The sequence below is a fragment of the Puntigrus tetrazona genome, chromosome 9, assembly GCF_018831695.1.
Source record: "Puntigrus tetrazona isolate hp1 chromosome 9, ASM1883169v1, whole genome shotgun sequence".
Classification (NCBI taxonomy): Eukaryota; Metazoa; Chordata; class Actinopteri; order Cypriniformes; family Cyprinidae; genus Puntigrus; species Puntigrus tetrazona.
In genome coordinates, this window is record NC_056707.1 from 885,494 (window position 1) to 909,302 (window position 23,809).

The window sequence follows — 23,809 nt, forward strand, 5'->3', positions numbered from 1 at the left end:
GGCCTCTCTCACTCAAGAGGAATAAACTTGGATGGTTACAGTTTCTTCTTAAACAAACAAACAAAAAAAAAAAAACAATATAACTTCTTAATAATTTCTTGCAAAATAACTCTTACATGTTTCTAGCGCAGCACCTCGTGTGGCTGTACTGGAAACAATATACATACATAAACAATATACTAACAGTTGATGACTTTGCCATTCATTAATAAAACAAACACAATCATTTCACATTTTTCCACACCACAATCTGTCAATCACACTTTAGCAGCAAACATACACTCATTCACATCCTCTCTGAGGCAGATGTCTCCAAATTCATCATCTCTAATCATCCTTCTACTACTACTACTACTACTAGAGGTCACTCGCTCACCATACTCTTGCACTGCACTAGCTGTTGCAATTCACCAATGCCATTAAGTCTTAAAGGGTTAAAGGTTAGTTTTGAGTGAACTATCCAACCCAGTAGACTTATTTTTGTCTTTAAAATGAGAGTATTTAAACAATTTTTTAGAGGTCCTTCCATTCAAATTTCATTTAAGCACAACTTTGATGCTTCAAATTGTTAGCCAAGACATCATAACAGTAATCCATAAGAATGCAGTAGTTTAATCTGATCATGTGATATGATCAACATATTAAATTCACATATAATTCTTGATTCTACATGTACATGTAGAGCTCATCAAATATGGTAGCTCAGGCTCAGATGTTTACGTAAAGAGTAAACATCATCAGTTCCTCACTGTGAATAAATGGACCGAATCTCTTACCCTGAGACATGTTTTGTAAATCTGAGCCTTGTTTTTTGAGTTTCTGACATCATGACTTGTTTTTCAGTAAATTCTCTTGGATTGAGAAGATTGTGTGCTGTTCTGTATGTTTTCATGTTTTCAGTGGCTCGTGGGAAGTAATGCTCCTGATACTCTGGCTCTCTTGTGATCTGTGTTCTGCTTCACTCTGCTGTATTTCAGGAGTATCTCCGCCAGCCAAGAGTATTGTCGAACGAACAGGCATCACGCAAGTTTTACAAAGAGCTGCTGCTGGCTCAGTGCAGCTGTGTGAGACTGACACTAATGATGAAGGACTGTGAGGAGAGCACCGCTGCACTCAAGAGGTACCACACACACACAACAGTAATACACACAACACTAAGACACATTCTCTCTCTCACACACACGCACACACTGTCTCTTACACACACACAACACTAACACACACATACTCTCTCACTCTCACACACACACACACACACACACACACACTAGGTACCTAAGTAACCAGTATGTACTGAACCGTATCAGAATGCAGATTTCGGTCCCCCCCAAAACAAACCATATGCCAATCCCCCCAACATAACTGATGCCAGGTAAAGTTAAACCAATTTTTTTGTATCTAACTGGGGCAAGCTAGACCCCAGTGGCAGCAGGTTGACATAAGCATGGCTACAATCGATGCACTACCAACTAGTGTGAACTAGTGGTGGTCTGGAACGTAAAATTGCTATTAATACATATCCACATAAAGAAGGCTTAAAAATCTATCAATAAAGGGAACTGAGGAGCACCCCTTATTAATGACTGTTGCTTTGTTGTCACAATACCATAATTTACTCCAAAGAATGCAGGCTATGACCACTGGATATAATTCTAGAAGCACTGGACCAGTATTTAGGGCTGGATGAGAGCATTCTGGGAAATGCAGTTCAGAGAGCTAGTATTCGGGTGACGGTTCCCTCCGGTGGCCATCGGAGAGAGCCACAGAGGCGCAGTTCATGACAGTTTTAGGAGGAAGATTTGATCATTCTTTTAGTCAAGCACTAGAAAACCACTGGTTATTATAAAATCCCTTGGATCCGATTGAAGAGGTTTCAATTATGTTATTATAGAAAAAATAAATCCCGTTCCATCCTTCACATAGGAGGAACCAGGGGAGTTCCTGTCTAAGGTGGAGGAGTGTAAGTATCCTGGGGGTTTGTTCACGATTGAGGGAAGGATGGAACGAGAGATCGACAGACAGATTGGTACAGCTTCTGCAGTAATGCGGTCGATGTGCCGGACCGTTGTGGTGAAGAAAGAGCTGAGCTGCAAGGTGAAGCTCTCGATTTACCAGACGATCTATGTTCCTATGATCCTGAACTCTGTGTTTCCCTCGAAGAGCAGGAGGACATGTCTGGGGAGAGGGAAGTCTGGACATCCCTACTTAGACTGCTGCCCCCACAACCTGGACCCAGATAAGTGGTAGAAGATGGGTGGATGGAAAGTCAAGTCTAACAGAGAAAAAAACATTGTGCCATACCACTGAGAAGAGTGAAGTGGCAAAAATTTAAATGTGTCAACAATATCCGTTTTACCCAACCAGCCTTTCTCAGCTATTTTGATCAATTTTATAGGATGGTCAACTGTAGCATAAAACTATGGCTATTAATGCTAGCGACATGCTTGTTCTTGTGAGGGGCTGAGAGGTCTATAATTAAGCACTTTTTCACTAATTATTTTCTTGTAGCTACTGCGCTTGGAGCAGTAGGAACTGGTGTTAGAGAAGGAATAGTTCCTGTGATAATCAAAGAAAGCTGGTTTTGCAGTATCTGGAACCTTGTGTGAGTGTTGGATGTTCTGGAGTTGGTGGATCGAGAGCAGTGCTTCTGTTTTGTAGAGACCTTCTTGCCGCCAGATGTTGTTGATGTCACTGGTGTTCGATTAATTCATAAAGCTCTTAGTGATTCATCTCCAAAGGTGCCTGCATTTTGAGGGTATGTAGAGTAGCAAGTATTCTTTCAGTGGGTCAGTCTGCTAAGCGAGCCAGACACGAGCTTCTGCAAACAGAGACCGCAGCATTATCAAAATAGAAAGGCTGGTAAGTAAAAAAAAGATTTGTGCTAAAATTAGATTTTTCATTGCGGGAAACATTGAGTTGAAGCCATGAAATAGAGACGTTGTCAGGGATTGGCAGTAGCCTGTTGTGTTTGTCTTGTGTTTTGTTGTCCTGAAGCACATGGCCTTTGTTTTGACAGCTCGCCATGTGCTTTGCTGTTAACTCCTCCCCTCTTGTTAACCCTAATTGTTTCACACTCCTGCACCCCATTTCTGTTAATTACCCTCCCTACTTAATCTCCTTGTGTTTTCTGTCCTTTGTCAGTCTGTTGTTTGATGTTGTTCGTTCTGATGCGGAACACCAGTTTGCTTGTCTGAGCTGTAGTCTTAGTCTTAGTCTTAGTCTTAGTCTTAGTCTTAGTCTTAGTCTTAGTCTTAGTCTTAGTCTTAGTCTTAGTCTTAGTCTTAGTCTTAGTCTTAGTCTTAGTCTTAGTCTTAGTCTGTACTGCTTTTGTTTTTTTTGGCTTTTTGTTTGTTAGTTTCTCGTTTTCCCCCCTTTTTGGCCCCATCTCTCCAGCCCACCTTTTACCTGGCGCAGGACTCTCCTCTCACAAGACAACCTCCGGGTGCCAGTACCTGTCTCGGTCCTCTAGCGGGTGGATGTTGGAAGTGGCCACAGTGTGAGGCTCCCCAGTCACTGCTTGGACCGGCCACCTTTTTCCCACCCCACCGGTTGGGTCTGGTTCACCCTTCGTCTCATTCAATTGTGTCCGCTTGATGAGCCATCCTCCACCTCTCAGCAGTTGGGATTGTGTCTGAGTCGACTGCCAGCGAATTCACCTTTTTGGACTATTACTCAAACCCTTGTTTGTTTAATAAACTCTTTTTTTCTTCTGCAATTGGGTCTGTTCTGACAGACGTAGCATTGTGTGCTTAAATAGATTGTTCTAAAGGTGATGGGACTGGAGTGGTACATGTCAGGAAGAGCTGATGCAAGCTTGACTGATGTGGACAACTCATTGTCTTTATGCAGCTAATTAATAAACCATCCATATCAGCCCTTTTCATGCTATTTGTTTATATGCTGATTGATTCAAATAAAAAAGTGCAATAAATTTCTGCACCCGATACACATCCCTAATTTAAACACATTAATATGCATTAAGTTTTTATTCATTACGTGCTAATGCGGGTGTATTTGTTGCTGCAGTTTCGACTGTGCAATGCAGGATCTAAAGAACACGGCCACAAATACGGCCGATGAGCTGGCGGAGGTGTTTACGGAGATGAGGGCGCACCTGTACTTGTCTGCCGGGACACTGCTGCTGAAGAGGGCGCAGGAAGGGTCACAGCAGTGGAGGACCGTGCTGCATCTGTCTGCTCTCTGTTATCTCGTAGCCTATCAGGTACATGACTTCCTCTTCCTCCCTCGATCGTGCCGTGTCGTCCTCCAGCTTACAGGTGCTCATCCGCTTTTCCCTCAGGCTCCGAGACCCAAAGTCAAGAGCTTGAAGAGCGAGCAGGCGTCTCATGAGCCTCTGGAGCTGCTGGCCTGTGATCGTCAGAGTCAGGCGGGCCACATGCTGCTGAACCTGAGCCGGGACGTGGAGCAGCTGCTGAAGGATGTGGTGGAGGCGTTCGGGAACCGGAGTGGCCCAGGTTTTCTATTTGAGCAGCTGTTCGGCTCTCAGAAGCAGCAGCAGCCCTCCTTTATCTGCAGCGATGACATTCACGTCCTCCATGTACAGGCGCCCAAAGCTGCCGATCTGGCCAAGTGGGACAGTGGTGAGTGTGTGACAGGAGCTCCAGTGAGTGTGTGCTGGGCCTGCTGTAGATGGTGATGTGTGTGTATGTGTGTGTGTGTGTGTGTGACAGGAGCGGTGCTGCAGCATGCCGGTGATCTGCAGCAGCTGGCGTGGCTCGGCCTGCAGTGGGTGCTCATGGGTCAAAGTGCGAGTCTGCAGGACTGGCTCAAGCAGCTCTTCCCTCGCCTCACACTCGAGACCTCCAAACTGGACACCAACACGCCGGAATCCATCTGCCTGCTGGACCTGGAGGTACTTTCTTCCACAGAGGAAAATGTGGGTCCGTGTGAAACAGGAATGTCAGTCGGTGCCGGGGTTCATTAGAACATGATCTGACTGTAATTAATACAGCGATAGTTTAGCCAAAAAAATGTTGTTGTCATAACTGTCACCCTCATTTTGTTCCAAACCCATTACATATTTGTTCATCTTCAGAACATAAATGAAGAAGCTCTCTGATCATCTGTAGACAGCAAGGATCCTTACATGATCATGGTCTAGAAACGGTAAAACAGTCCGTCACATCATGGGTTCAACCATAATTTTACAAAGCTTTGAGAATACCTTTTATAAAGACATAAAACAGAAAGAGAATCTATTCAACAATTCATCTCCTCCACATCACCCTATAGTGCCATTTTAGAAAGGATCAATTTATGGAGAAGCTAAAACAGGAATCGGGCGCACCGATTATTTTAACTGGATTATTGTATTTTCTTAGCATTGGAGGCCAAAATCTAAACTTATTTAGAGTAACCTGTGCTACACCCCGACTGCACGAGGACGCCAGTGGACACATGACTCTGAGCTGTGGTGTAGATGACTGTTGATTGTGTGTGTCGCAGGTGTTCTTGTGTGGCGTGGTGTTCTGCTGTCAGACACAGGTGCAGGAGAGGGCAAAGATGGAGTCTTGCTCTCAGCTGTACGAGCCGCGCTGTCTGCCGCTGCACATCATCAAGCTGCTGTCGTCTGACAGACAGAGAGAGTGGTGGGATGCCGTCTACAGCCTGATTCACAAGAGAGCGCAGTGAGTGACTCCATTTGTGTGTGTGTGTGAGAGATGTGTTCCTGACTGTGTCTCTCTCAGGCCCGGGACATCTGCTAAACTGCGTCTGGTCGTTCAGCACGGTTTGGGCACGCTGCACGCCAGAGAGAAACATGGCCTTCAGCCGGCTCTGCTCATACACTGGGCTAAACATCTCAGTGACACGGTACTTCCTGATGAGCAGTCACCTGATGTCGTACACTTCCTGTCATGTGATTCACACTTCAGCACTCTCTTGAAAGAATCAGCCGCACGTTTCTGCAACAGTTTCTCTATTTTTAAGAAAGTCTTTATTCGTTTGCATGCACTGCTTCATCAGTGGTTTTGACTTGCTTTCCAATACAAATATCCAAACCTGTTTAAAACACTTTTACTGGAGATTAAAACAATTACCTGAGATGTAAAAGTTGTGTGTGCATGTCAGGCTGAGCGGGTGAACTCCTACTACGATCAGAAGGAGTACACTGGACGTAGTGTGCACTACTGGAAGGTGGTGATCCTCTGCTGGAGAAGGTCAAACACAAACGCAGCATTCCTGAGCCCCTCCAGCCTATGTTCATGCACTTTCAGAGCAGAGACATACAGGTATCTCCGTGACATCAGTCTTTTGGCTGTTTGATGTTCGTAACTTCCTGCTGTGATCTCTTTGTTTTCTGTTATCATGTCGTCTTTAATGCTATTTTGGATGTTAGCCTTCTCAGGTGCGAGTGTATGAAGAAGATGCCATCATAAGCTTCGCCACACTCCTTGACATCGAAGGCAACACCGAGGAGGCCATCGCGAAGCTGGAGCAGCTCAACAGCGTCTCGTCTAACTGGCATCTGGCAAAGGTAACGGTGCAGCTACACTGACTCAGCTTGTGCTCATTCACATCTCCGTCTGACAGCTGTTGATGTGACACGTGTGTTGATCCACAGATCTATCAGAGACTGTCAGAGGAAGCAGGAAACGGACTCGAGGAGACTCAGGGCAGGTGCGCCAACTTCCTCCAGAAGTTCAGGAAATACTTGACCAAGCTTTATCAGGCCAATGCAGACGATATGGAGAAGGTATTTATTTCCTTGTTTGGTCTCTGTGCTGCTTTTTTATACCAATATATTTAGGTGTCATAAGAACAAACAAGCAATCTCCCCACACAAACAAACCTTTTTACCTCTAACCTCTGTGTACAAAGCAATTCATGCAAAGCAGTGATTTGCATTTTACAAAAACCTGCATTTCCAGCATTGTTTAAATTTGAATGTATTGAATGGATAGCCCATTTAGATGTAACATCTAATTTTGAAGGGGGTCCAGAAACCAAATATTACAATAACATAACATATTAAAAATCATACAAAAATACCGTAAAACAACAAAGATAATAAACTGATCTTAAAGATTAGGAAAGATGATTCCAGAAGGAGCTTTAAACTCAAAAGACCTTCACTAGAAATGCTCGTGATGCTCAACTAGAGTGAGAAAACCGTCTTTTTGAGATGAAGGCTGTTGTTTTTTATATGTTGTAGTATAATAATATTGTGAAAACTGCTGGCATGTCTGTATGTGTTTTTGTGAAGTTACCTGTATCTATGGAGGAGGTGATGGATTTGTTGAATGAGGTCAACCAGCAGCTTGAAGATGTTGGTGAGGTGGAGGAAGATCAGGTGGACTATCCTGTGACATCCAGCCCCGGTCAGCCCGCTGAAGGCCATGTTAAATTCTCCACTCCTTCGCCATCCAAGAGTGTCACCTCACCGTCTAAAAGATCTGTGGTACGTTAGGTTCTGCTGTTTCTGCTCAAACCCTGCATGCTGTTTACTGTTTCTGATTGTCTCTGTCTCCCTCCTTCAGTTCTCCCCCAAAACACCTCCTCACTGGGTGGAGGACCAGAAGTCTCTGCTGCAGATGTTATGCCAGCAGGTCGAGGCATTGAAGGTCAGTTTAAAATCTACAGTGTGCAGAACAATCAGTCAGTTTTTTTGCTTTTGCTTTTTATTCACCTTTTTTTTACCTTTTTTGTTTTGTTAGTGCTTTTAATAAGGAAGCTAATTCTTTATTCGTTCTCCACCTACGGACTAGTGCTTATTGGATGTTAGACTCATGATGACATTTCTAGGACAGATATATTAAAAACACTTCCTTCAAAATCGCTGAAGCACTGACTCAATGAGTGATCGTTCTCATGCCAGAACTCTCATTATGAGTGAATACTGAAGCTAATAAACTCTCTTGGGCTCTTCTTCACCTCATGTCTGTGTAAGCAAAAGTACACTGCATTAAACGGTTGATGAATTTAAACGTCTCCAATTGGCTGGTGCATTCTTGTGCTCAACAGATGTGTGATATGTATAATAATTAGTGTTGGGTTTGTGTCCACCTAAATCAACCAAGTTGAGTCAGAGTCCAACAAAACTATTATTTATTATTAACTTAACATTGCATTTTTCTAGTTGCAAAAGTTTAAACAATGTCCATTTAAATGTAACAAAAGCAAACATCTGTTGCATCTTGCCATTTTGATCTTGGATTAATATAATTAGTGTCCTACTTTGCTTAGCAAACGTAAAGTAATTTAACAAGTTATGGCTGAATTCATTTGTATGTGACAGATTTCAGAGTTTAGAATGTGGAAAATTAAAGTGCTGGACTTGTCTTTATTTGTTTTATTTGTAATCATTTAATCATTTCCACCAAACATTCTCTGTCAGTGTGAAAAGGGTTTTTATTCTTGAAATTAGGTCCAAACCCTGAAACCTGCATGTCACTAGAAGTGAGGTTTGGAGTTTTTCACAGAATTGGATGGTGAGGGTGAATTCTCATACAGTGTAGCCGCATTAAACTCATAAATTAGTGAATATTGAGTTAAATGGTTTGCCTGCACTGCTCTGGCATCTATGTCACAGCTCAACGTATTTATTTGCAGTGGGTATTTGTTCTACTCTCCCAAAAATGCCTAATGCCTTTGTGTGTTTGTGCGTGTCTCTGTGAGTGTATAATTTTTATTTATTTTTTTCTCACATAGAATGAGGTTCATGACCTGCGCCATAATTCTTCAGATGCAACAGCTTCCTCATATAGGATGTATCGAGACAACTATACTGCAGAAGGACTTCAGGAAACATTTCCTCCAGCACAGACATTCCACGGTGTTCCTCTCACTGGTCAGTTAATGAGTCTTATTCACTTTTAACATTTGAATATACACACAATCGCAAAAGTAGATCTGCACTTGTGTATACAGTAGTTAAGACATTCCTAAACCATTCGTTTTATTTGTCTCAGTTGCTACTACAGGTCCATCTGTGTACTACAATCAGTCTCCAGCATATAATTCGCAGTATCTTCTGCGCACTGCTGCAAATGTCACACCGACAAAGGTACTGTAGAAATTTTCATGTAAACACAAAATATTCTACCTTACACTAAAGGGGCAGAGAATCTATAGTGTTGTATGTTTGCCTCTGCAGGGCCCAGTATATGGGATGAATCGTCTTCCTCCTCCACAGCAGCATATGTATGGCTACCAACAATCAACACACACTCCACCTCTCCAGTCAACACCTGCATGCATGTATCCTCAAGAGCAGGTCTTTGGTCCTCCCATCCGGTTTGAGTCACCAGCTACATCATTGCTCTCCCCGTACAGTGAGGATTATTACGGTCACAATGTTCCTCAGCCCACAGTCAATCCAACATTGCCAGAGCCTGGATATTTCACTAAGCCATGTGCTGTTTCATCCACACAGCCGTCCAAGAGCACTGATAGCAAGCCTGCTGACCCCAAGATCAATTTTGGCTCTCAGTTTACAGGTGAACCTGCTAAGGTTCCCAACTTTGGAGGAGTAGCTGCTGTTCCAACAACAACGGCAACAGCAACAACTGCATTCAAGTTCAACTCCAATTTCAAGTCCAATGATGGTGATTTCACCTTCTCCTCTGCTCAGGTGAAACATAGCGAAAGCCTCTTGGGTCTTCTGACATCAGATATTCCTCCCAAAGCAGAGGTTCTGTCAGAACCAAAACATCAGACCCAAGATCAGCAGTCTAGCCAGAGCGGAGTCTTTACCTTTGGCAGTAAAACTGCAGCAGGATTTTCATTCACTGATGGTGCTCAGAACAAGATGAGTATTTTTGGCAACGCTGACCAAAGATTTGGCTTTACAAGTGGAACCAAGCCGATATCAGGAATTCAGAGGCTCGGGAAGAGAAAAGTGGGGAAAGTGACAATGATAGCACCCACGTGGAGGAGGACGAGGATGGGCCTCATTTTGAGCCTATTGTCCCTCTACCTGATAAAGTCGATGTGAAAACTGGTGAGGAGGAGGAAGAGGAGATGTTCTGTAAGAGAGCAAAACTCTTCCGATTTGACTCAGAGACTAAAGAGTGGAAAGAGAGGGGCATTGGTAGTATAAAAATCCTTAAACACAAAACCTCTGGGAAAGTTCGTCTGTTGATGAGGAGGGAACAGGTTCTGAAAATCTGCGCAAATCACTATATCACTGCCGACATGGCCCTCAAACCAAATGCTGGATCGGACAAATCCTGGGTGTGGTACGCTATGGACTATGCAGATGAAATGCCAAAAACGGAGCAGTTGGCCATTCGTTTTAAAACGTCAGACGAGGCGGCACTGTTTAAAGTTCAATTTGAGGAAGCTCAAAAGTTCCTTTTGGAATCCCTACAAGAACCGCAAACTGAAAAGAAAAGTGAAACTCCACAGCCTCAGGTTTCATCCAAAGAAGTGGATCTCAAAGCCCTGTTTTCCAAGAAGGAGGGTGAATGGGACTGTGAGGTGTGCTGTGTAAGAAACACTCCCACGTCTGCAGTGTGTGTGGCCTGCAGCAGTGCAGCTCCTTCTACAGCACCGGTCAAACCTGTAGAGGAACCCAAAGGCTCTGGTCCTATGGCTCCTCCTGCCAAATTGTTTTCATTTGGACTCTCTGGAGATTCAGCTAAGAACTCCACCAGCACTGATGTCAGCTCGAAGGGCTTCACGTTTGGATCTCAAATACCAGTTTCTTTTAAGTTTGGATTTAAGGATGCTGTTGGGACATCTGCTGGCTTTGGACCTCAGGCTGAAAAGAAAACAGTTCAGGCTGATGCACCACAACAAGAGAAAGTATCAACAGCTCCAGCAGTCCCATTTGGCACTGGATTTGGTGCTCAGTTTGCCAAGAAAGAGGGTCAGTGGGACTGTGAGTCCTGCCTCGTGAGGAATGATGCCTCAGAAACTGAATGTGTTGCGTGCAAAGCCCCCTGCAGCACTGTAAAATCTAATGCAACACCACAAGGTGGGCTAGCTGCCATGTTTGCTAAAAAGATGGACAGTGGGATTGTGACACTTGCCTGGTAAGAAACGAAAGCTCATCTAGCCATTGTGTTTCATGTCAGACAGCAAACCCAAATACGAAAAACAAGACCTCTTCTGCATCGAGTTCCTCTTTTAGCTTCAGTTTTGGTAGTTCTAGTAGCCAACCTGCTGCGACAGGATTTAATGCCAATTTCAATGCAGGCACTGCTTTTAAGTTCGGCACAAGTAAGGAAAAAGTTTCTTCAGAAGGCTTTAAGTTTGAGTCCTCCACAACTGATGCTGAAAAGTCATCAGGCAGTTCTAGTTTTCATTTTCCATGTCTGCACCTGTTGGCGGATTTAAGTTTGGCATTGCAGATTCTGAGGCAAAACCATCAGATGAACAGTCCCAAAATGGGTCTGCTTCTGACCTTCTCAAAAATATTGCTGAGCTTCACAAAGAGAAAGAAAAAGAGGCAGCCCCAAGTTCCTCAGATCAGTCTGTAGATACTGATAGTCATGATAATAATCCCCTCTTTACTGGTAAGCCTGACTCCTGTAGTTTTGCTGACTTGGCAAAGTCACAAGGAAGTTTTCAGTTTGGCCAAAAGATCCCACTTTCAAAGGCTTTGATGGGGCTGGCCAGCAGCTCTTTACCGGGTTTAATTCTGGGCCCAAGACTGACATCTCTGGTGATCAAGATGATGACATGTACAAAACTGAGGAGAATGACGATATTCAGTTTGAACCTGTTGTTCAGATGCCAGAGAAGGTTGACCTTGTTACAGGCGAAGAAGATGAAAAAATCTTGTATTCACAGCGTGTCAAGCTCTTCAGATTTGATACAGAAACAAACCAATGGAAGGAAAGAGGAGTCGGCAACCTTAAGCTTCTCAAGAATAACCAGAACGGGAGACTGCGAATTCTTATGAGGAGAGAGCAAGTGTTGAAAGTGTGTGCTAATCATTGGATAACAACCACAATGAACTTAAAGCCCCTCTCTGGCTCGGATCGAGCCTGGATGTGGCTGGCCAGTGACTTCTCAGATGGAGATGCAAAATTAGAACAACTTGCAGCAAAATTCAAGACACCAGAGCTTGCAGAAGAATTCAAACTAAAATTTGAGGAGTGTCAGCGACTGCTTTTGGATATTCCTTTGCAGACCCCTCACAAGCTTGTGAACACTGGCAGAACGGCCCAGCTCATACAGAAAGCTGAAGAAATGAAATCTGGTCTTAAGGACCTCAAATCATTCTTGACTTACCAAAACAAGGATGAGGAAAATGCAGATACAAGCCATAGTACCTCTGCAGCTGTAGTGAAGCTCAACCCTGATAGCACCGCACCCACTTTAGAGTGGGATAATTATGATTTAAGAGAGGAAGTGCATGAGGACTACGCTAGCTCTGCTGTGGATAATACTCCTTCCCAGCCTGATCCAGTAGCAAAAATTTATTCCGCTTTGGTGAATCATCCACAGGGTTTAGTTTCAGCTTTCAGCCTATTCTCAGTCCCTCTAAGTCTCCATCTAAGCTAAACCAGAGCCAGGCTTCTGTCGGTACGGATGATGAGCAGGATGTGACGCAGGAGGAAGAGCGAGATGGTCAGTACTTTGAGCCTGTTGTGCCACTGCCAGATCTTGTGGAAGTCTCAACAGGAGAGGAGAATGAACAAGTCCTCTTCAGTCACCGGGCTAAACTATACCGCTACGATAAAGATCTTAGTCAGTGGAAGGAACGAGGTATAGGGGATCTTAAAATACTGCAAAACCATGAAACAAAGCGTGTCAGACTTGTGATGAGACGGGACCAGGTCCTCAAACTGTGTGCAAACCATTGGATTGCTTCCAATATGAAGCTCAAGCCCATGAAAGGAGCTGAGAAAGCGTGGATCTGGAGTGCCTTTGATTTTGCTGAAGGACAGGGCAAGGTGGAACAGCTGGCTGTTCGATTTAAACTGCAGGAAACTGCAAGTGCTTTCAAAGAAATCTTTGAAGAGGCAAAGACTGCACAGGAAGAAGACAAACTCTTAACCCCATTTTCTGCCAGAATACCTGCCTCCACCCAGGAGATGCTTTGTGGCACAGCTGCAGTTGCTGTACTTGAGGAAATCACAAAAGAACGTACTGGACTCTCTGAGGAAAGCAGTCCAAAACCGGATCATACCCCTCAAAGCACCAAGATTGTGGTCTCTCCTCCAAAGTTTGTCTTTGGGTCAGACTCTGTGCAGAAGATCTTTGGAAGCCCTTCTCCATCAAAAGAGAAATCCCCAGTTATGATTTCCAGTTCAAAAGATGAGGACACAGGTGCCTCGAGACTGAAGACCTCTGCACCAGCAGTGACCAGTCAGTCATCAGTTGGGACACCTTTCAGCATACCAACAAGTAAGATATATATTTTCTGTCATGCATAGTTATGAATAAAACTCCTAAAATTTTAGCTCACTGCTGTCCATCCTTGCTCCAAACACCTGTCTGCACTTAAAGATTATGGTTAGCTTCATCACGCGTCTTCAACCAAGCCTGGATCTAAACACATCTATGGTTTAGGTTCTGTTATAGTTTATTTCCTTTTTTGAATGAGAACTTTCTTATTGTGTGTTATTGCTCTAAAACATCCTTGCACAATGTTGCCTATGTCTCATTTAAGCCCATAATTTTATCATGTATATATTGACTTTCTGAGATTCAAATTCTTCAGAATGGCTCAAAACTTAAACGCATTATTTTTTTAGGTTTGGATTTTAGGCTTTTCAAAAATAATCCTATGGCTTTTTGGACCTGCACATCAGCCAACCAGTTTGAAGCCCAAGGTATTTCAGGTCACCATTTACTGTGGCATATAGAGCTCTCACTGACTGGCATGAGCCAGGAGACCTGACCTTGGCTGAATGTTGTGATAACCCAACATTACTCAATCCAAACATTTGCATGGTCTGAAATCTGCTAACCTTTACTCATGTTATTTTTGCTGTTAAAGTGCTCCATTACAGATTAAAGAGAAGGTGTCAGATAGATAAATGTTAGGAGTGTAGCGATACCTAGGTATTCTACACATAGCAGCTTTAAGACCCAGACTCTGTTACAGCCAAACATTGCAAATCACATCAAGCTCACCCACCTCATTAAACAATGTGCAATTTAAAAATATATATTTATTTATTTATATTGCACACAAATTTTCAGGTTTTTCATGTTGCTGTGGTCAGGGATACTTCTCTCCGGTCAGGTTCTGGGTGTTTGATCAGATTTGTGCCCTGTCATGAGCAGCGTGTCTCTCGTGTCTGTAGACTCGGAGGTGACTCTGGTGTGGGAGAAGCGTCCGACTGCAGACGAGGAGCAGAGAGCCAGACGCCTCCTCCTGCCTCCTACCTTCCTCTGCGGCGTCAGCAGCGACTCCGAAGCAGAGACCGAGAGACCGGATGACTTCAGCACTGAGCTCCAGAAGCTGAAGCAGGCCCAGCTGAGTCCGGTCTGTAGCACAGCACCTGCTCAGGACACACCGGTAAAGCCTTCCCATGATGCAGCAGCTGTGGAGACGAGCGGTAGTGGCACAGATGAGAGTCAGACAGACACGCGTCCAATCGACCTCTCCACCAAGACAAGCAGTGAGAGCGACTCCAGCACAGCTACAGGTGAATGAAGCTTCTCTCAGGGCACTGATTGTGTGAATGGTTTGCTGAATGAATGCACTGTATGTTCTTTGTGCTACGTTCATCAACAGTCATCGACGGTTCACCAACAAGAAGGATTGATGACAGATTTAGTAGCAGTTGGTTCTGATCAAATGTGTGATGCTTTTGAAAACAGTAATCACGGTTCCTCATATCCATCAGCACCATACCTCTGTTTCCGCTACTGAACCTCTCTGTTCATGCCTTACTAACGGCATCTCTGTTTAAAATAAAATAATCAGACTGTCATCTTCATCCATAAGTAGCTACAGAACTATTTCGAACCTCTCTTTTCTCTCTAAGATATTAGGAAAAAATGTTGCCTTAAAGTTACAAGCTTATTTAATAGCACACAATCTCTGTGAGAAATGGTCTTTGATTGGTTATCCTACTTAGACCAGAAATCATTCACCAAATCTATCAGGTCTGGTGTCCCTCAAGGTTTTTACTTGAGCCTTTCTCTATTACCTGTTTAACAAATTTTAAATGTTATGGGTTCAACTTTCACTGTAATGGTGATGACATTCTGACTTATTTTATCACACCTTCCACCTCTGTCTTTCTTCTACATTAACATCAAGGAACTCAAACAAGGATTTGACTGAAGGCAAATAACCCTTAATTTTATGTATCTAAACTATCTATCTATTAGATGGTTATTGGATAATGCCTTCTGTGTTAGTTCAAAATCTTGGTGCTCCCATTGTTTTGTTGTATTACAAATTTATAAAAGGTTAAACACAGATTCCAATATAACAGTATATGCTGAATGTGTATTGTGATTAACATTCTAAGAGCAGGAAGCCCAAGCCCTGAGACAGTTATCTTTTGTCTTTCAGTTCTTGAACATCTGGTAGGTCAAGTGTGAATGCTTATCCTGAGGTACAACTGTGCCTTTTGTTTTAGTCTCTACAACACCTATGCATTTGAATGACACTTAGATGCTAAATAGATCAAGGATCGGGAAAGTTCCTGTTCTGGGCTAAGTTCCTGACCGCATTTGCATACTTTTGTTTTACTGGTCTCCACCTCTGTGTACTCCTCCCCTTCTGAAACATATATACTTCAACCTAACATGTTTCAGTTAGATTTGTTTCTTAAAGATTTCTTGAAGATTTTCTTGGAGATTGCTTGACGATTTTCTTAAAGATTTCTTGAAGACTTCTTGCAGATGACTACAGCAACGAAATAAAAAAAACGAACTCCTGCTTTACCAAGAATCTCCTGGTCTCTTCTTAAAAAGAAGCTAAAAAAAGTTTCCAACAGTTTTGGTGCCGTGAACCCGGATAGAGCTACTCATCTGAATCCAGACTGAAACTTCAAGCTCAACAAAGATCTGACTTCGATCCAGACTGAATCTTTCAGTACAACCAAGGGTTGGTGAGTGTAACTCTATCCAAAGAACCATTACAGACCAGTACATTTAAACCTCTGCGCCAGAGAGAAGAGTTAACAGACAGCTGTAGGGTTTGGTTAACTAGGTTATCCTCTAAAAATTCATTTTAGGGAAGACTTTATCCTCTGTTTTAGGCAGGGAAGACGTTATCCTCTGTTTTAGGCAGGGAAGATTGGCATTACTTGCTAATATTTGTGTATCCTCTGTTTTAGGCAGGGAAGACTTTATCCTCTGTTTTAGGCAGGGAAGACTTTATCCTCTGTTTTAGGCAGGGAAGACTTTATCCTCTGTTTTAGGCAGGGAAGATTGGCATTACTTGCTAATTGTTTGTTTTATCCTCTACTTTGTTAGAGAAGGTTAACCATAGTTGATCTGTGTTAACAAGTGTACCCTCTGTTGAGAGACGTTAAATGTTTTCTTTGTGTAAGTAACAAAAACAAAATCTACAATGTTCAAAAAGAATGCTAGACTGATTCCAACAACTGAAAAAGGTAGTCTCACAACTCCTTTGTGGTCAGATAGTGAATTCAAATCACTTTTAGGCATGCAAATGAACCTTATAATTACTGAGAAAGTTAGACAAGAGCTAACTCAGAAATGTAAGATCCATCCAGACAAGACTTGGTCTGTAGAGGAGTGTAAAAAGGTTTTAGGAGCATGTTTACGTAAGAACAATTTGAAAGGCATTATCTGTTGCCACAGGGAATTTGGTTTAACACTAGCTTCACAACAATCTCAGCGCATCTCAGAACTAGAGGAACAGAACAAAGAGCTATGTGCTAGAATATCGGCTTTGGCAAAGAAATTAAATCGCAACAAAGCTTCAGAAAAATCTGAGGTGGAAGTTAGTCAGCCTGATAGCACTTATCCTAACTCGCAAGCTTTCCTTGAAACTGAGGTAGCCATCACATCAGTAACTGAGGGGTCTGTAGATTCAGTGAAGGTATGTGGTGCTAGGAGAAGATCTCAGGGAATTGAGGGAATTGAAAGTTTTCCTCCCAACTCTTCTGTTGTCCAGGTCCAATCAATTGCAAAAATGCTTGGACCTAAAGATATAGAGAGAATATCCCAGAGTTTACCCTCAGCCCACACAAATTTTCCTGAATTTAGAAGAGCCTTAATTTGCAAAATGCGTCTCTACGACATGTCGTTAGCAGAAATCACACAGCTGATGTCACAAATTCTAACTGAATCTGAATTCAATAGTTTTGAGTCAGCTGTTACTTTGGAGCTACAACATGCCAGTAAAGATGAACTGAGAGAGGGAGTTCTGAAAGAGTTAAAGAACATTGTTGGACCAAAAATGGATTGGTCAAAGGTCACTAGTTGTATGCAGAAGAAAGATGAAACTGTAAGTGAGTACACTGAAAGGTTTTGTCAGTCAGCTGCAGCATATAGTGGAATAGCTGACACTCCAGAGAAGGTATTGGATCATAAAGGACCACTCGTTCGCACGTGGGTTGATGGCCTTTTATCAGAGGACAGAAAAGCCTTGCCTTTTCTAGATCTAATTTGGTCTAACAAAACTCTCAGAACTAACCTTAACACACTAGCTACATGGGAAAGAGACTCTGATGTTAAAGCCAGAGTAAGGATTGCAGCAGCATCCTTTAAGGTCAACACTGAGAACAGGCAGAAAGGTAAATGTCCTAAGAGGGAGGGCAATTGCCATTACTGTGGAAAATCTGGACACTGGATGAAAGAGTGCAGGAAAAGCAAAAAGACTTTAGGAGAAATTAACAGCTTTACCCAGCTCCTACTTAGTCTGCTAGCTACTCTGAAGCAGCCCCCCCCCCCACTTTACCCAACTGTTGGAGCAGTTTGCTCAGGTGTTAGCTGTTAGGGCTGCAAGTACTTAATTTAAGGTGTCTCCTTCCATTGCTAGTTAAGTACACTCACAGCCTTCAAAGTTATGCTACAGCACACTCCAAATTACACCTATCCTCTATTTTATGATGTTTGCCATGACTGATGTTTCATTGGAGGATGAAGATGTTTTTACAATAATGGTTTACAAATCACCTACAGGGACAGACTAGGACACATAGACCAGTGAGGAGCCCAGGGAAGAACCGAACGCAACAGGCCTCGGGGGCCAACCCCTGCGTGAAGATTTTCCTCATAGGCCTTTCCCCATCCACTAGTCCATCCTTACCTCACTGGTCCATAGGTGTCAAATGACTTAAGACTAGGTCAACAAAACCACTATACGATCATCAAAATTAAACCACTATACGATCATCAAAATTTAAACCACTATACGATCACCAGAAGTCTAAAAAATGTCTATGCATGAATACTGCTGGTCTGCTGTTTCTCTGTTTTCTTGTGTTTCAGGTCCGTGTATATGCAAGGTCATCTCATATGCAGCACCCTGATTTACACCTCAGACATCCATGAACAAGCTTCATGAGGACAAAGAGTCATCCAATGATTCTACAGGGAAATGGACTACAGGAAACAGACGTCACAGTTATTCAGACGGCATGGACTTCAGGACTTCCACTCTTATGCTACATGATTGTGTCATCATGTAGTTTTGTACGACATATTACCACCCATGTCGTATTTTGTCAAGAGTTATGGTTCTGAAAAGAACTATTACAACCTAAGCAATTCTAGGCAAAGACACATAAGATATGTGCCTGTAACTTTTTCAAGTTGCATGACTGCAAGATGGAGCATATGTTATTAAACATAGGCTATAGAATGGATTTTAGAAGGATTAAATTTGTGTTATGTGAGAGTCATTAAAACTCTCAAATGGGGGATTGTTGTATTACAAATTTATAAAAGGTTAAACACAGACGCCAATATAACAGTATATGCTGAATGTGTATTGTGATTTACATTCTAAGAGCAGGAAGCCCAAGCTCCGAGACAGTTATCTTTTGTCTTTCATTTCTTGAACATCTGGTAGGTGTCCTAAATCAAGTGTGAATGCTAATCCTAAGGTACAACTGTGCCTTTTGTTTCACCTATGCATTTGAATGACACCTGGATGCTAAATAGATCAAGGATCGGGAAAGTTCCTGTTCTGGGCTAAGTTCCTGATCGCATTTGCATACTCTTGTTTTACTGGTCTCCACCTCTGTGTACTCCTCCCCCTTTGAAACATATATACTTCAACCTAACATGTTTCGGTTAGATTTGTTTCTTGGAGATTTCTTGAAGATTTTCTTGGAGATTGCTTGACGATTTTCTTAAAGATTTCTTGAAGACTTCTTGCAGATGACTACAGCAACGAAATAAAAAAACGAACTCCTGCTTTACCAAGAATCTCCTGGTCTCTTCTTAAAAAGAAGCTAAAAAAAGTTTCCAACAGTTTCCACTCATTGTTTCGAACAATACCCAGAGGGCTTGACAAGAGTCAAATCCAGTAAATCCATAATACATTAACGTGAGCAATGAATTCAAATGAGGAGCAAACGGAGTCTAAAACAGCAAAACAAGGGCTAATCTGAAATACACCGGCAATAATCAAAACAAATAATCCCATTTAATACAGAAGGGCTCCATAAAGTAGCTATCGCTAGGAGAGCGATAAATGCTAGAAAGTACCATGCAGTAGGGATGGGCGATATGGTAATTTTCTGTCATATCGCCAGCCTGTGAGATCACCGATGCACGTTATCATCATGTATGGGTAGATACAAAAAGAGAGACTCTGTAATGGTCACAGGCTATTTCACAACCTTTTGTAAAGGTAAAAGTTGAAATAAACATAATAAGGAACAAGACATTAATTATAGTGTTCTATTGGTTTTTTTATGTTTTTTATTTTAATGTGCTTATATTTTTTATTTATTCACCAAACAGTGCGCATCCCTTTGAGTAATAACTCAATGCATGCTGTGAACTCGCCCGAGGCACATTTTCTACTAATGTGCTCTTTAAATAACAAAGACTAAATAAATATTTCACCACTGACTTTAAACTTTAGACCAGGTTTGAGAAGGGTTTCTGCGGGATTTTTAAAGACCATTTTAAGACCTCCACAAATAAAGGTTTTCACTGACGGCTTACATTTTTAACCATAAGTACATGATTTTTGCTATTAAGAGGAACAATGTGAAAATGACAGATGACAGTCACTGACATTACATGAAGACTCATAAACCAATAAATGATTTTGCTTTAAAGCACATCTGATTCTATGTAGTACAATGACCTCTTGTTCTTACTGTATAAAGACATTCGTCTTTGATTGTTGTCTGTTATGTTTCATACAGGTCAGTGCTGAACAGTAACCATGGAGAACCACTATATAAAGGAAGCTGTTTTTAGTATTGGATGAGGAGAATCTACCCTAAACACAGAAAGTACAATGCAGCATTATAACCCCCTGAACCATGAGAACTTTCAGTGGTTGCTCTATGAACACATGATTTAGACAGGACAGGATGAGAGCACATGAGCTGTGAGTTAGTGAGCGAGGATCAGGGTCAGAGACACTTTCAAACAAGCTGATCATCTGCTGAATGCTGTTTAGCATGTGACTTGAGTTTTTGCTTTCCTCCCACAGGTCTTTCTTTTGGATTCAAATCTGCAGGTGGCTTATCAATTACAGAACTGACACAGAAGTTCGGAAAAAAATCATTTGGTAAAAAAGGTGAGTCTGTTTCCTGCTTCATCAGTCTGATTCATCACACAGGGTTTGAGCAAGCTTACCACTAGATTGTAAGAGTATTGATGGAGGGATGAAGAGATTTTTTTTCTAATTCTGTGTTATGGGTCAGTTCGCCCATCAATCAAGCTTGTTGTGAAGCGTGTTGACCGCTGCTAGGGGGAGCTGCTGTCTGAATCCCTAGCCGTTGTCAGAAGTGCTGAGGATTTGATGTAAATAGTGAATCATTGAAAATTCTGATTTGGATGTTTGCAAGATTGAATTGGATACCTTGAATTTAAGTGCAAGTTGAAGGCGAGCTATTTTTTATTTATTGTTGTCCTTGGCACCGTGTTCTTTGGAGTGAACACTTCACAATGAAACAGGTAGAAGGTTTACCAGCATAAACAGCTGAATTACTAATATGTAGCTTGTAACCTGTTGACTGTAGCTATTGAACTCAACAGCCTGACAGATGGTGCAGTTGGTCCGAGAGATCAGTGATCCTGAACGTGAGAAAGTACTACTTGAAGCCATGACTCTCCTGGCCTGTGTGTTATATGACTAAGATATTTTAGATGCTCAAAAAAAAGATAAACTGTAGATGAGCTGCCAAGCAGGACAATGACAGGATATCAGTAAATAAGACAGTAGTTTCAGCAGAAAAGTCTTGTAAAGTTACAACACGTAATGCATTTGGTGAAGATCAAACACCAGGCAAGCAGCTGCACATCGGAGACTACATCATAGTCAGGTACAGGCCACAGTCAATAACCGTGTTTAGTTCAGGTAAGCAGGCAGAACAGGACGAAGAGCCAGAGATCAGAGTCACGGTCCAAAGAACAAAATGAACTCATTGCAAGAATTAGATGTTTTGGTTCCTGTCAAGACTTGGAGAAACTCGTTCCAAGACAGCTGCAGCTTATCCTGAACACTGCTGATTCTGACAAAAACCAGAAAATCTGAGCGTATCAAACCAGTCCTCAGGTCCTTACTCTGTCTTCCAGTTACATTTAGGATTGATTTTAAACACATCACTGGGCTATTAGACAAATCATAGAAAATTGTATGAGTATGGTCATACGAATTTGTACAAATTAGCAACAAATATTGCCACAACCTAAATATACGCATGAATTGGTCATGAGACGGTGTTGGTTTTGAACACTTTGTAGTGTGTACTGCAACGTAAAGGCGGACTGCTGAGGGTTAGACAGATGTATTCTCTTGGAGATTTTTTAACGCTATGAGATAAAACCATTCTGTTTATTGTAAGTGATAGAATGGACATGTACTTTAAAATAATTGTTTACCTCAACGACACACACACACACACACACACACACACACACACAAGCCATTGGACCCAAAATAATTTAATAATTCTAATATGATCCATGATTTTCAACACCCTTAATGAATTAGCTTCCCTTTGCTCGTGTGTTATCATACCGCTGCTGGGAGTCTTGTGTTTTCATCGTGTCTTTTTATTTCTGCAGATGATAATTTCTCATGGCCAGGCGCAGGAGCCAAAGTCTTTGAAAGCGCAGCGTCACAAACTGAAAGAGAGAAACCCAGCCACGAAGCAGAAGAGGAGGGCAGTGACGACGACCGACCATGAGCTGAGTCTGTGTGCTCCTCGTGTCAAATTATTTTTTAATCTAAAACCATTTAAAAATATTTATTGTTTGAAATAGAGATATATGAGAACATGAGAATCAAATACTTTATTTCTGGGCACCATTCTCATTTTACTTTCATTTAAAGTGCATGAAATTATTAACACTGAATAAATAACTGTATAAATAAATAACTGTATAGACCTAATAAAAAGAATAATAGTAATGACAAAAACAATGAAGGTACTAATCATTCGAAAAATAATAGTGAAAACCAAAAAAATCAGCACTATTTAGAAGTTCTAGATAATACATAGATAGATAGATAGATAGATAGATACATACATAGATAGATAGATAGATATAGGTAGAGACTCTGCCTCATTCTTATCAGAAACTGAGAAACAAATGCTGACAAATAAACACAATTATGCTACGAGACAACATACAATGGTTTGTGTTAAATGAATGTCACAATCTCTATATATTGTTACATCTCAGGACGCATTTATTATTATTGTTGTTGTTGTTGTTATTTATTATTATTGTTTCTGTGTCCATGCCTGGACTTCTGCGGTAAAATGACAGAGAGAGCGTGGAGGTGGAGAGACGTTTGAGGTTTGGTGCTCCTTGTTCTTTTTTCTTGTACTTATTGAGATCATCTTTTGGGTAACGTAGGGTGGAGGATACCCATGTGTTTACATTTAGTTAGGGAGGGAGGAAAGTTACATGTCGTTTTGTTTATTGGTAAGGTAATGGTTAATATCTTTGGTAACACTTTATTTTGATGATCTCTTTTGAAGATCCTGTCTACTGAAGTAATTTTGCACCTACATGTGAACTAACCCTCCGTTTAATATCTGTTTAACCCTTTATAGCGAGGATCTCCAAAAACATCTCTGATCTAACCATTCCAGTCTAATACTCTACTAACACTATAGTTACGGTTACTTATAGTCAACAGAATGTGCTAAAGGGACCATCAAAATAGACTGAAAGCATATCTTTAAGTTAGAGGTTTGTTTTGGATTTAAGGATTTGAGGTAATATTTCTTTGTGCTTTGTTATCATATTATGGTTATTTTTCTGTTTCGAACCCCAAATAAAAGGCATTTCTGAATGACACTGTGTGTTAAATAATTAACATCTTTTACATGAGGATCTCCCAGAGGAGAGTGTGTCAAAATCTGAGGTTGGGATTATTCTCTCCACTGTTTATTCATCGTTATTGATGACATTTTCATGAGATACGTCATCAGCGATTAGATGATGACGACTCAACTTTAATCGCATAACTATTGACTACAAAACATCTGAGGTCGCGCGGATCTGTGGTCATCTCCACATGATGGTGGTGGTGTCCTCGAGGACCTCGACTCTGACCCACTCTGTATCTTCTGTATCAGGAGAGCGGAGGAAACGAGACAACACAGTCAAGTCAAGTCAATTAAAATGGTCCCATTTGCTCCGAATATATATCGGGACTAGGGACAACATATCCGTCCAAACTACACAAGTGATATAGTTCTCTAGTTGGAAAAGACATTTAGTTAAAATGCTGAGAAAGACGAGAAAAGAT

At 41.8% G+C, this 23,809-nt stretch overlaps 2 protein-coding genes across 2 annotated transcripts in view; both read left to right on the forward strand.

Annotated features, from left to right (window-relative positions):
* LOC122351650 (E3 SUMO-protein ligase RanBP2-like) overlaps nt 1–13,886 on the forward strand; it is a 39,604-nt gene extending 25,718 nt beyond the window's left edge. Inside the window, 21 exon segments of the mRNA XM_043248872.1 lie at nt 978–1,120; nt 4,027–4,222; nt 4,301–4,601; nt 4,692–4,873; nt 5,467–5,648; nt 5,709–5,832; nt 6,091–6,160; nt 6,163–6,251; nt 6,359–6,496; nt 6,584–6,715; nt 7,226–7,420; nt 7,500–7,583; nt 8,671–8,809; nt 8,931–9,025; nt 9,116–9,836; nt 9,839–10,966; nt 10,969–11,259; nt 11,262–11,543; nt 11,546–12,385; nt 12,388–13,320; nt 13,671–13,886. Of these exon segments, the coding sequence (XP_043104807.1) occupies nt 1,080–1,120; nt 4,027–4,222; nt 4,301–4,601; nt 4,692–4,873; nt 5,467–5,648; nt 5,709–5,832; nt 6,091–6,160; nt 6,163–6,251; nt 6,359–6,496; nt 6,584–6,715; nt 7,226–7,420; nt 7,500–7,583; nt 8,671–8,809; nt 8,931–9,025; nt 9,116–9,836; nt 9,839–10,966; nt 10,969–11,259; nt 11,262–11,543; nt 11,546–12,385; nt 12,388–13,320; nt 13,671–13,816 (6,309 nt within the window). The 5' untranslated portion in view covers nt 978–1,079 and the 3' untranslated portion in view covers nt 13,817–13,886.
* Nucleotides 13,887–14,136: 250 nt separating this feature from the next.
* On the forward strand, nt 14,137–22,428 carry LOC122351660 (E3 SUMO-protein ligase RanBP2-like). The gene is made up of 3 exons (XM_043248885.1): nt 14,137–14,570; nt 20,531–20,617; nt 22,111–22,428. The coding sequence occupies exons 1-3, from the start codon at nt 14,198–14,200 to the stop codon at nt 22,230–22,232; spliced, it is 582 nt and encodes a 193-aa protein (XP_043104820.1). The 5' UTR covers nt 14,137–14,197; the 3' UTR covers nt 22,233–22,428.
* Nucleotides 22,429–23,809: the final 1,381 nt, after the last annotated feature.

Excerpts from the sequence above, each read along its gene's own strand:
- LOC122351660 (XM_043248885.1), top strand. The coding sequence starts at position 14,198 with ATGAGCAGCGTGTCTCTCGTGTCTGTAGACTCGGAGGTGACTCTGGTG. Across the intron at positions 14,571-20,530 it reads CGACTCCAGCACAGCTACAG|GTCTTTCTTTTGGATTCAAA; the intron begins GTGAATGAAGCT and ends TTCCTCCCACAG. Across the intron at positions 20,618-22,110 it reads AAAATCATTTGGTAAAAAAG|ATGATAATTTCTCATGGCCA; the intron begins GTGAGTCTGTTT and ends TTATTTCTGCAG.